Raw genomic sequence first — 13,505 nt, forward strand, 5'->3', positions numbered from 1 at the left:
GACTACTGTACCCCTTTCAGGAATCTGATTTGTCTTGCGTATCCCAAGATTCACCTCACTTAAAAACTACTTGCTTACAAAGTCAGACAGAAAAATACAAAAGTGTCACAGCACACTACTACTGAAAAATTGCTTATTTTCTAATTTTTACCTTATAATTATAAAATAAACCAACTGGAATATAAATATTGTACTTATATTTCAGTGTGATACTTGAGCCTGTTTTTCACTTGTGAGACTTGCCATTCTAGGAGCCAGTGAAGCAACAGCAACTATTATGTTGTTCTCCACATAGAGTCTATTCCTACTCTCAGGGCCAGCATTGGGGGTGGCAAGCAGGGCATTTGCCTGGGGTCCCACACCACAGAGGGATTCACAAAGTTAAGTTGCTTGGTCTTGGGCTTCAACCCCAGGCCGGGGGGGCTTGGGCTTTGGCTTTGGCTTTTTGCCCTGGGTCCCAGCTAGTCTAACACCGGCCCTGGCGACCCCATGAAAACAAACTCACGACCCACTTTGGAGTCGCAACCCACAGTTTGAGAACTGCTGATATAGTATATAGAGCAGTATAAGCAAGTCATTGTCTGTATGAAATCTTAATACTGACTTTGCTAGCGCTTTTATATAGTCTCTTGTAAAACTAGGCAAACATCTAGATGAGTTGATGTACCCTCTGGAAGACTTCTGTGTACCCCCAGAGGTACATGTACCCCTCATTGAGAACCACTGAGCTAATGCACAGTCTCCCTCCTGCCAGAAAATACAAACTTTGCTGACAGCAAAGCTTCATGGTGTCTTTCCTTTAAAAGTTATGCTTACACCAGAACACACTCTACTGTCTTACCATCCAGCCATTTAAATAAATGTAATCTCAGTAATTGGCAATAATAACTGTAACATTTTGTAAATGCAAATATGTAACTGAAATATATTTAGGAAAAGACTAAGAGCATTCTTTTTATTCCAGTGAGAGCAGAGTTTCTTCTAATAAATCTTATCTGTAAAAACCAACATGGCATCTTTGGGAAACAGCTCATTTGGAACAAATCCCTTCTTATACTGCATCAACAGCATGGCTGATCTGGAAACTCTCTCTTTCAAGTAACAGTGTGCAGATGAAGATCCAAAGCACATAGAATAGCCTTCACATTTAAAAAATGGGCTATGTTTGTTTCCTGTGTAAATGATCTTGCTGCTTTCTCTGGGTATTCCAGGTCATTTCCTTAATGCACAGTCAGTTTCATTAGCAGTATAGCTAATGATTTGAAATAGTGCTTAACATTTGATCAGCGTTTAAATTATGTGTTCACAGAATTTCTGAGACTGTTATTATTTGTATAGGAATTGATCTCATGGGGGAAAATTTGTTTCTGAACCCAACAATAGCAGTCTTTTTTTCTCCAGTGCTTGTGATCATGAGTCCTACCCCACTTACTCTCCAGGTCATCCTCGGTGTCCACGCTATTTTTCTTTTTTTTAATTCTAATATATTGGATTCTGCAGTCAGTTCTGAGACCAGATTCCAAATGCTGATCACCATCTAACCAGGGGGCGGGGGATGGCAACTATAATTATGATAATGGTTTGGACCAGCTCCTTTCATGGTACTGTACAAACACATACAAAGACATGATCCCTACCCTGAAGAACTTACAATTCAAAGCCCCTAATCCTGAAAACACTTTCACACTTGAATTCATGTGCATAAGTATTTGCAGGATCAGAACATGAGAAGAAAAGTGGCATACTCTTAAGCACTTTACTGCTGCAGACTAATGCATCCTTTCAGGCTTTTCTTTAATTGACAATGTCTTTATCATTCTGCCCTGAAAGAAACAGAAGAGGGAAAAATAGGTGTGCTGATCCGCTTAGATCAAAGAGAAAAGAAAAATGTGAAAGAAATTCATAAAACAGAATGCAGGTACCCCTCTTACTTCCATCCCTAGTCCTCCTACCTAGTAAGACTGTTACAAAAACAAGTATCTTTACAATATGTAATTTTTAGAAGCTCTATTATAAGAAATTAAAATTTGGAATATCTCCTAAGTATTCTGAGATCAAGGGGGATATACAGCTATTGGAATTTGTTTTAAACCTGATAGAATTTAGTGATGATCATAACTAAAATCTGTTCTAGTATGCTTATGTTTATTTGTGTTTTCCAGTGATTGGAATACCCACACGAGGAACAAAACTGGGCATTGCTGTAGATGATTCAGTGGATAGTTTACTGCAGCGCATGGCACAACATGACAGCCAGGCTGCACTGGACAAAACCATAGAAGCAGTCATTGCAAATGTATCTGTTCCACCTTCAGCTAGCCCTGGTCGAAACCACAACAGGGAGAGAGGCCTGGGAAAACAGGACAGTCTGCTAGTTCCTACAGTTCCAAGTGATTCTTGCAATGATGGCATCTCACTTCTTTCAGACAGATTACCAAGCAGCTACTCCCCACATCATCTGAAGAGAAGTGTGGTTGAAGCTATGCAGCGACAGGCTAGAAAAATGTGTAGTTACAAGATCTTGGCAACCAAGAAAAATCTGGACCACGTCAATAAAATTCTAAAAGCCAAAAAGCTGCAAAGGCAGTCACGGACAGGGAATAACTTTGTGAAGCGCAAGCCAGGCAGGCCCCGGAAATACCCACTACAGGCTGTAGTTTCAATGCAGGCTTTCCAGGCAGCTCGGTTTGTCAGTCAGGAGTTAGAGGGAAGGAAAGAGAGCAACACTTTACACCTTGGACCTGATACTGTCGCAGATGTAATCGAGGCTGTAGTACAGAGTGTGAACTTGAATGCAGAGCACAGAAAAGGATGGAAGAGGAAGAGATGGCTTGCAGAGGAACAGGCCAGGAAAAGACAGAAGTCTGTACCAGAAGATGAGCAGGAGAGTAATAAAAGGTAATTTCTTTACATTTTTGTACCTTCAAAGAATAGGCAATTGAAACCTGTAGGAAATGTGTTTCTCCAAAACTTCAACTATTCCATCCCCCATCTTACATACACTGCTAGGTACATTTCTCTGACACAGGGGATCAATTCAGAGGGAATCAGCATATGCTAGTTTTAAGTTATAACTTCTTTTTTAATTTTTGTTTTTTGTTAAAGTGAATTTGGTGTTCACTAAAAGTGCTAAATCAGTAGCCCTGAAGACCAAAGTACTTTTCTTCTCTGTACTACTCAGGGCAGCAGTGGCTCTGTAGGGAGAAAGGTTGGTAGATTTGTACTTAAGAGACCTATAAATTCCTGGTTCAGCCATGGACTTCTTGTGTAACCTTGGGCAAATGACTGAATGTGTGCTGTGCCTCAGATTTACAAATAGGGATAAAACTTGCCTCTGAGGATAAAATTAATTAATGCTTATGAGGCTCTCAGATATGATAATGATGAGAGCCATATAAGTACCTAAATAGATAAATTTCCCATTCATTGCTCTATCAGTGTGCTTCAGCCTGGACCTGGTTAGGTTAGAAGGGAGTTAATTGCCATGCAATGTCCATGGTATTTGATTTTTTACTTCTCTGTTGAGAATACCATAAAGAATGCAGTTGAGATGATGGGGTTTAAATTCATACTTGTTTGCTAGAAACTGAACTGAAACTAACTAATTGTATATAGGTACTGAAACAGCCTTCATAATCATAACCAGATTATAAAGACTTTGGGCTAGATTTGAACTGAAGACCTAACCTGAGCGACCCAGTTCCTCAACCTTCATGATTACAATAGTTGACCTGTTTCACATGGTATCAAATTATGGGCCTTCTATTACATGTGCTAACGGGGAATAGAGTGTAGGGAGCAGTCATCCTCAAAATCAGTGCAGGGAGCAGCCATAATATGGCTTCTGGGAACTGGGTGGTTTGGGATAGAGAGACCATATGCACTGCCAGCCGCACGAGTGGCCCAGAGAGTCCCTCATGACAGTAGAGCTGTGCTGGGCAGAACACAGCTGCATCTTTGCGAATGTGTAGCAAAAGGCACCTCTCCTCACCCCCTATGGGAAGCAAGCAGTGGCCAAGATTTTCAGAAGTAACTGTTTTTTTAGGAATGCCTCAATATTAGGGTGCCAAATTTGAGAAAACTTAAAGGAACTTGATTTTCAGAAGTGGGGTGCCTAACACTTTCTGAAAATCAGCCCTCTTTAAGGTATCTCAGATAGGATCTTTAAACTATTGAATATAACTCACCAAAATGAGAGCGCATCTAAAGTAATTCTAACATTTAGACTTGCAGACACTGGATACAAAAAATCTTGGTGAAACCTATTCTCCCTCTGGGCTTCTGCTTCAAATGGAGCAATTAATGGAAATTATTTGTCTGACTCTTTGATTAGCAAAGAATATTTTTAGGCTATCATAATTATAGTTGACAGTTTGGGTGACAGAAAGGTTATAACAAAGATTGTCCCTACATCACCCACTGAAGAAGTGAAAATAACAGTTCCATCATCATGGAGATCTTTGATTTGAATTTTGTTCAAGTGTGGCCAGGCATCAAAGTAACTTAAAGGACTTACCAGTACGCCGGAGTCCTGAGCAGGGGGGCAGGGCCTCAGCCGGAAGAGATGGGGCCTTTAAATCCCCAGACCCTTTAAATCACCGCCTAAGCCCCATGGTAGTGGTAGTCACAGCGGCAGCTGGGAGCCCCGGGGCTCTCAGGCGCCACTGCTATCCCAGGGCTATGGCAGCGGGGCTCTGCCAGCAATTTAAAGGGCCCGGGGCCCCAGCCACTGCCAGGAGCTCCAGGCCCTTTAAATTGCCACTGGAGTCCCAGGGCTCCCAGCCACCACCACTACCCTAGGACTCTGGTAGCGGGGCTTTGGTGGCAACTTAAAGGGCCTGGGGATCTGGCTGCCACGGTGGGGAGCCCCAGGCTCTTTAAATCGCTGCCGGAGCCCCAGGGCTCCCAGCTGCTGCTGCTACCCCAGGTCTCCAGCAGCGGTGCTCTGGCGGTGATTTAAAGGGCCTGGGGCTGCGGCCGCTGCCGGGAGCCCCGAGCCCTTAAAATCACTGGCCTGGGGAAGCTGCCTCCTGCCGATATGGTCATCTATGTACCAGCTCTTGCCGGTACGCCGGACCGGACCGTTTTGGCTTACTTTCACCTCTGAGTGTGGCATATACCCAATATAAATTAATAACGAAACCGTGTCAGTTAAGGACGACCTGTACATGACATACCCAACATAAAACCAAACAAAGAAAAGTTAAAGCATACACCTTACCACTAGAACAGTCACTGTACACCACAGACAATGAAGTGATAAGCTATGATGATGACCACATATATAACTCTTCCCTAGAAGGGATGCCACTTTTCCAGTGCCTCCTTCCCCAGACTTATCACCACAAACAGACCACATTTGCCTCAAACTTTCCCTTACTCTGTATTCCGCACAGTTCTGGAAAATCATGCCAACTTATGTTTGGGGAAGAGGGTTCTGGAAGGTGGGCATAACCCAATTTCGGATGCAGGGAACATAACGGGGGCATATGTCAAGAGGCAGTCGTACTCCTTTCTTAAACTGCTCAAAAAGGTTTCCACATACTGCACTGGAGAATGGAAGTAGATAACATAAACCATTATTTCCATCAGCTAACTGCAGAACATAAAGATTAAATTATGACAAATAATGCCAATAATTGTTTGTTTTTAAATAACTACAAATTACATTTACCCCAGACCTCCAAACTCTCATTGTAGAAAGTTAAAAATGTGTTTTTAGTTTTTAACCTAGAGGGGCCCAAATTATCGTGAGACTTAGTAATGTGATCTTTTTAGGCTAATTTAAAACTGATTAGAACCCAGAAATTAACAGATGAATTTTCTGAGGATTTTCAAATACACCTCTACCCCGATATAATGCTGTCCTGTGGAGCCAAAAAATCTTACTGCGTTATAGGTGAAACCACATTATATCGAACTTGCTTTGATCCGCTGGAGTGCGCAGCCCCGCGCCCCCTTTGCCCCCAGAAGCGCAGCTTTACCGCGTTACATCCGGGGTGTTATATCGGGGTAGAGGTGTATACATTCTTCTTCGAGTGCTTGCTCATATTTATTCCAATTAGGTGTGCACGTGGCACGTGCACACTCATCGGAAGATTTTTACCCTAGCAACACTCGGTGGGTCGGCTGGGCGCCCCCTGGAGTGGCGCCGATATGGCACTGGATATTTACCCCTGCCAACCCAACGGCCCTTCAGTTCCTTCTTACCGCCCGTGACGGTCGTTGGAACTGTGGAGCGCGGCTTTGCTGATCTCCACATCCCTAGCTTCTTGTAGTTCTTTGCTGTTACTGTGTGTATAGTTCGAGTTCTTGTAGTTATAGTTAGTATTAGTTGTTGTCTTTATAGTTAGTGTATATAGTTTAAGGGGGGATCAGGGATTAGCCCCTTTCCTCCACCTCAGTGCGGGCCCATGCCCAAGGCACTGGGATTCAAACCATGCTCGGGGTGCCAAAAGCCGATGCCAATAGGGGATCCCCATGACTCCTGCCTCAAGTGCCATGGGGAATCCCACCTTGCTGATAAGTGCTGCATATGCAAGTCGTTTAAACCAAGGACAAAGAAGGAGCGGGACTTTCGACTGAAACAGCTTCTCATGGAGTCGGCACTTAGTCCTGCAGCACCGGCACCGAGCGCCCAACAGACTGCTTTGGTAAGGAGCGCCCCTTCGGCCCCGGACCACTCCGGAACCGAGAAGGAATCCCGGCACCGACCCTTACCGTCACTGACATCTGCTCAGCGCCGCTCCCTGTCCCTGAGACCCGGGAAGCAACATAGCACTTCAACTTCTGCTCCACGGAAGGAGTGCTCTTCCAAGACAGTTCGTCCAGCACAGTCATCTGCCGCGGCACCGTCAACTGTGGCACCGCAGATTGCGGCACCGCCAAGCTCGGCACCGTCGATTCTGGTCCCACAAGGGCCGTTGAGTCTGATGCCTGACAGCTCCCCGGCTCATGGTGTGGTTGAGCTTGCCCTCCCTTCTACGCCGGAGATCTTCGTCATTGCGATGAGCTCCCTTGACGTGGAGGAGTCAACACGGCCTCAAGCCCCAGCACCACCGGTGCAGGTCATACAATCCATCGGCATGCTGGCCATGGTAAGGCCTCCTTACGTTGGTCCACCAGAGAGACGTCGTTCAAGATCTCGGTCTCGCAGATGCTCTCGATCGCACCATTCCCGCTCCCGGCGCCACTCTCCATCGTGGTACCGGTTGTACTCATGGCACCGTTCGACATCTCGTTGGCCGGACAGATACTCCTGTAACCGATCCAGCTCACGGCACTGATCTCGGCACCGTGTATCCCGCAGTCGCTCCAGACAAAGGGACTCGAGATCTCGGTCAGTCTCCCAGCACCGATATGGTAGAAGGTCCTGGTCTTGCTCGCGGTGCCGTTATAGCTCCCGGTACCGCTCTCCGGCACCGCCCCACGCCCGAGCGTCGAGAACAGTGGCGCCCTCCCAGGGCCTGTCGGCACCGCCGTGGCCTTCCAGACATACATCGGTGTCATCGCAGGCTGGTAGCGCATCCTATCATCAGGAGCGTGACTCTGACGTCCCCAGCCATATATTCCCAGAGAGACAGAGCCATGAGCAAGGGTCTCATCACTGGTCCTTCTGGACACCATGGGCATACCACCAAAGCCAAGGTGCGCCATCAGTGGCTCAACGATCGGCCCCATCAGAACACCGGGTACCAGAAGCAACATTAAGCCGCTCTCCCCCCCCCCACGGGCACAGATGAGGCTCCAATTCCATCTGCAGTCGCCGACGTTCCATCGGATGCAGATGACGCCCCTCAAGTACAGGAGCCACCACAGGGCCTTTTGGTCCCGGGCCTCTCCTCCTCCTCCTCCTCGCCTGATGAGGCGGTGGCAGAGACATCCTCCTCAGGCCCTCCACCAGTTGACCTCAGGGCCCATCAGGACCTTTTGAGGCGAGTGGCTCAGAATATGAATTTGCAGGTGCAGAAGGTCCCTGAAATAGAGGACCTGGTCGTGGACATCCTATCGGCTGATACACCTACTAGAGTCGCTCTTCCGTTCATCCGCACGATATGGGCTAATGCAGACACCATTTGGCAATCCCCAGCTTCGATTCCACCTACAGCGAGGGGAGTAGAGAGAAAATATATGGTCCCCTCAAAGGAGTATGAATATCTCTACACTCACCCACCTCCTTGCTCTCTAGTTGTCCAATCGGTGAACAAACGGGAGCGTGATGGCCAACAAGCCACGGCTCCTAAGTCAAAGGAGGCTAGGCGCATGGACCTCCTAGGCCGCAAAAATATACTCGGCCGGGGGCCTCCAACTTAGGGTGGCGAACCAACAAGCCCTCCTAAGTAGGTATAACTTCAACACTTGGGTGTCCTTGGGGAAGTTTACGGAGCTTCTTCCCCAGGAGTCCCATCAAGAATTCACCGCCCTACTTGAGGAGGGTAAAAAAGGTAGCGAGAACCTCCCTCCAGGCCTCTCTGGATGCAGCGAACTCTGCAGCCAGAACTCTGGCGTCAGGAGTGACAATGAGGCGTATCTCCTGGCTCCAGGTATCAGGCCTTCCCCCTGAATTGCAACAAGCTATTCAGAATTTACCCTTCGAAGGCCAGCGCCTTTTCTCAGACAAGACTGATCCCAGGTTGCAAAGTCTGAAGGACAATCGCGTTATAATGCGCTTGCTGGGTATGCACACACCAGTGACCCAAACGCAGGACCTTCCGGGCCCACCTACACCGTCCTTATGCCCAGCCTAGGCCGCGTCAGGACGTTACCAGAAGGTGTGGGAGGGGGAATCGTCTGAGACAGTCTGGCCCTCAAGGACCTCAAAATCAGGCACCCCCTAAACCACCAGTGGGGCCCAAGCAGAACTTTTGATGGGATGCCCGAGGACAGCCCACCAGTTACCCTACCGGATCCTTCTCCTCCCTTTTTCAACCGCCTCTCCCAATTCCTCCCTGCCTGGTCCCAGCTAACTTCAGATCGTTGGGTCCTACGCACAGTGGAAGGGGAATACCACCTCCAGTTTGCTTCAACCCTGTAGGTCACATGGCCTCCTGCACCTTCATGACCAAGCATGCCAGGCTACGCCTTCGTCCCTTCCAAGCCTGGCTTGCTTCAATATACCAACCACCCAGAGACAGCCTGGACTAGGTGCCCACTATCCTCAGGAAGGTTCTGGGTTCCCTAACCTGGTGGCTGCACCCTGCTCTAGTCTGTACAGGGATGCCATTTCACCCACCACAACCCTCAGTGGCCCTACCCACGTATGCGTCATCTCTGGGTTGGGGTGCCCACCTCGGGAGCCTTCACATTCAAGGCCTCTGATCGCTCCAAGAACTGGCCTTACACATCAATGTGCGGGAGCTGAGAGCAGTCTGTCTAGCATGCCAAGTGTTTCGAGACCATCTCCAAGGCCGTTGTGTATCAGTGTTCACGGACAACACAACGGCCATGTTTTACATAAACAAGCAGGGCGGAGCACGCTCCTCCCTCCTTTGTTAAGAAGCCGTCCACCTTTGGAACTTTTGCGTAGCCCACTCAATCGAATTGGTAGCGTCTTTTCTCCCAGGAGTCCAGAACACTCTGGCGGATCACCTCAGCAGATCCTTCCTGTCTCTCGAGTGGTTGATTCGCCCGGACGTCATCCATTCTGTTTTCCAGAAGTGAGGCTTTCCCCACAAACACCTCTTTGCCTCCCGAGAGAACAGGAAATTCCAGGTGTTCTGCTTCTTCCAGGGACACTCCCCGGGCTCCCTCTCAGACGCATTTCTGATCCCATGGAACAGGCACCTATTTTATGTCTTCCTATCGTTTCCACTCGTCCACAGAGTCCTACTTAAGCTCCGCAGGGACAGCGCCCACCTGATCCTGATTGCTCCAGCGTGGCCGAGGCAGCACTGGTACACCACGTTGTTCGACCTGTCAGTGGCAGACCCGATTCCCCTGCCACTCTGACCGGACCTCATAACACAGGACTTCGGCAGGCTTCACCATCCAGACCTGCAATCCCTTCATCTCACAGCATGGTTGCTGCGTGGTTGAGCCAGTCTGAGTTGTGTTGCTCTGCTTCGGTCCAGCAGGTGCTCTTGGGCAGTAGGAAGCCTTCCACTAGGATGATATATCTCGCCAAGTGGAAGCGTTTCTCCTGTTGGTGCGCTCAGCGTAACTTAGTCTCCAGACAGGTGTCCGTTCCCACTGTCCTGGACTACCTCTGGTCCCTAAAAGAGCAGGGCCTAGCAGTCTCTTCCATAAAGGTGCATCTGGCAGCCATTTCTGCCTTCCATCCAGGGGAAAATGACCGATCAATCTTCTCTCACCCTATAGTTTCAAGGTTCCTCAAAGGATTGGAATGTTTGTATCCTCAAGTTGGATGCCCGACCCCTACTGGGATCTAAACCTGGTGCTAGCCAAGCTTATGGGTGCTCCTTTCGAACCACTGGCTACCTGCTCGCTGCTATACCTTTCCTGGAAGACAGTATTCCTCATCGCTATTACTTTGGCGAGACGAGTATCTGAGCTTCAGGCTTTGACAGCGGCCCCCCTGCTCACGGTATTCCATAAGGACAAGGTACAGCTGTGACCACACCCCTCTTTCCTCCCTAAGGTGGTGTCCGCCTTTCATGTCAACTAAGACATCTTCCTCACAGTCTTCTTCAACGAAGCTGCACCCATCACGTCGGGAACAACAGCTACACACCCTAGACGTCTGCAGGGCTCTCGCCTTTTATATCGAGAGAACCAAACCCTTCTGAAAGTCACCTCAGCTCTTTGTAGCTTTTGCAGACCGGATGAAAGGCCTACCGGTCTCTTCCCAACGGATTTCATCTTGGGTAACATCCTGCATCCGCACATGCTATGAATTGGCTCACGTTCCGGCTAGCCACCTCACCGCCCATTCTACTCGGGCGGAAGCTTCATCTGCTGCCTTCCTGGTCCATGTCCCCATCCAGGAAATATGTCGGGCAGCTACCTGGTCATCGATTCACGCCTTTGCCGCACATTACGCATTAGTTCAACAGTCCAGAGATGATGCAGCATTTGGCTCAGCAGTTTTGTATTCTGCAACATCTGGCTCTGACCCCACTGCCTAGGTAAGGCTTGGGAATCACCTAATTGTAATCAATATGAGCAAGCACTCGAAGAAGAAAAGACGGTTACTCACCTTTGTAACTGTTGTTCTTCGAGATATGTTGCTCATATCCATTCCAAACCCGCCCTCCTTCCCCTCTGTCGGAGTAGCCGGCAAGTAGGAACTGAAGGGCCGTTGGGTCAGCAGGCGTACATATCCAGCACCATAACGGCGCCACTCCAGGGGGCGCCCAGCTGACCCACCGAGTGTTTCTAGGGTAAAAATCTTCCGTCAAACGTGCACACAGCGCACACACGCCTAATTGGAATGGATATGAGCAACACATCTCGAAGAACAACAGTTACAAAGGTGAGTAACCGTCTTTTTTATTCAGAGGTTATGTACTGAAAAATTGGGGCAGATATACTGTCTTTTTCATACAAAAAAAAGAGGTTGAACTCTCAGTTTAAGTGCAAAATAGAACCCTGTCATAACCGTGGTACTTCATCATCTCCACCTAATTCAGTCCTTTATATTGGAAAGCTAAATTCTACATCAGTTTAGTCTCCACCAACAGACGGACAAATCGCAGTGCTGGTATTTCTCTGTGTCCCTCAGTAAGATATGGGTAGAACTTTCCCCTTGCTTGTCCAGGATGTGTTGGCCAGGCAGTATTTACTGTTAACATTTGTATATAATACCACAGATCACAAGTTGCCCCTTATTTGATTCTTAAGGAGCAAGACTTTGCATTGCTTAAAATGACATATAAAATGCAAAGTGCTCCACTTAGGAAGGAACAATCAGTTTCACACATACAGAATGGGAAGAGATTGTCTAGGAAGGAGTATGGCAGAAAGAGATCTAGGGGTCATAGTGGACCACAAGCTTAATATGAGTCAACAGTGTGATACTGTTGCAAAAAAAGCAAACATGATTCTGGGATGCATTAACAGGTGTGTTGTAAACAAGACACGAGAAGTCATTCTTCCGCTTTACTCTGCGTTGGTTAGGCCTCAACTGGAGTATTGTGTCCAGTTCTGGGCACCGCATTTCAAGAAAGATGTGGAGAAATTGGAGAGGGTCCAGAGAAGAGCAACAAGAATGATTAAAGGTCTTGAGAACATGACCTATGAAGGAAGGCTGAAGGAATTGGGTTTGTTTAGTTTGGAAAAGAGAAGACTGAGAGGGGACATGATAGCAGTTTTCAGGTATCTAAAAGGGTGTCATCAGGAGGAGGGAGAAAACTTGTTCACCTTAGCCTCCAATGATAGAACAAGAAGCAATGGGCTTAAACTGCAGCAAGGGAGATTTAGGTTGGACATTAGGAAAAAGTTCCTAACTGTCAGGGTAGTTAAACACTGGAATAGATTGCCTAGGGAAGTTGTGGAATCTCCATCGCTGGAGATATTTAAGAGTAGGTTAGATAAATGTCTATCAGGGATGGTCTAGACAGTATTTGGTCCTGCCATGAGGGCAGGGGACTGGACTCGATGACCTCTCGAGGTCCCTTCCAGTCCTAGAGTCTATGAGTCTATGAGACATCATAAGAATGGCCATACTGGGTGAGCATCCACTTCAAACATTCATTAGCTAATAATTCAACCTATGCAGCAGCAAGCTGTCATTCTTACTTTCACAATAGCTTTAGAAACAAAGCTTAAGGTTGTCTATATTGTATGGGGTTGCAGACCAGGCCCATCAAAATAGGGAACTCTGACGTGGGTAAGACCATTCTGAATATGTCTACATTGCACACTCTTTATGGTGGCAAGCAGAGTACATACACTGCATGCCCTTTAGCCCAGGTATAAATAGGAACCCTGTGGGTAGGTACTCTACACAGCTCTGTAACACACCCAAGCAATGCCTCACCTGTCTATACTGCTATTTTTAGCAATGTCATGTCCTGCTGCCTCCCCACTGCTGGAATCTTTCTGCCACAGGGAAAGGCTTCAGCAGCAAGGAAAGGCTCTGGGAGCAAGGAGGCAGTGTGCAAAGGCTCTGGCAGCTTCCTGCTGCCAGAGCCTTTCCCTGCTGGCTCCACCGTCCTAAGTCTTTCACTGATGTGTGTAGCTAGACACTGCAGCATGGGCGCAACCTGCTTTTCACTGCAGCATGTAGCAACAAATAACCTACATACCACTGCCAGCGGCATGCAATGTAGACATAGCCTATGTTTAATACTCAAATTTTATAACAATTGAATATTATTTCATCATCAGGGCATTTCATAGACACTACGTCAAGCCCTGTTTAGAAACCAAGGACCTGATTATCCTCAGGGTATGTCTACACCACAAATGAAGGGGTGTTTGCAACATGGGTAAATGTATCCACTCTAGCTTTAATCTAATTGGCGCAGGTAACGTTAGTATGGATGTGGCAGCGCAGGTTTTGGTGGGGACTCTGGGTACGTATTCAAGTTCCTGGCCCACCCTGG

The 13,505-nt window shown here is 47.6% G+C and overlaps 1 protein-coding gene across 7 annotated transcripts in view; it reads left to right on the top strand.

Moving 5' to 3' along the window:
- The window catches only part of ASH1L (ASH1 like histone lysine methyltransferase), a 183,251-nt gene that overhangs the window by 95,957 nt on the left and 73,789 nt on the right, over positions 1-13,505 (top strand). For all 7 annotated transcript variants that reach the window (XM_030541941.1, XM_030541936.1, XM_030541937.1 and 4 more), the window contains one exon: positions 2,163-2,898. In XM_030541941.1, the coding sequence (XP_030397801.1) occupies positions 2,163-2,898 (736 nt within the window). The remainder of the gene's footprint in view (positions 1-2,162; positions 2,899-13,505) is intronic.

Source organism: Gopherus evgoodei, chromosome 24, assembly GCF_007399415.2.
Source record: "Gopherus evgoodei ecotype Sinaloan lineage chromosome 24, rGopEvg1_v1.p, whole genome shotgun sequence".
Taxonomy (NCBI): domain Eukaryota; kingdom Metazoa; phylum Chordata; order Testudines; family Testudinidae; genus Gopherus; species Gopherus evgoodei.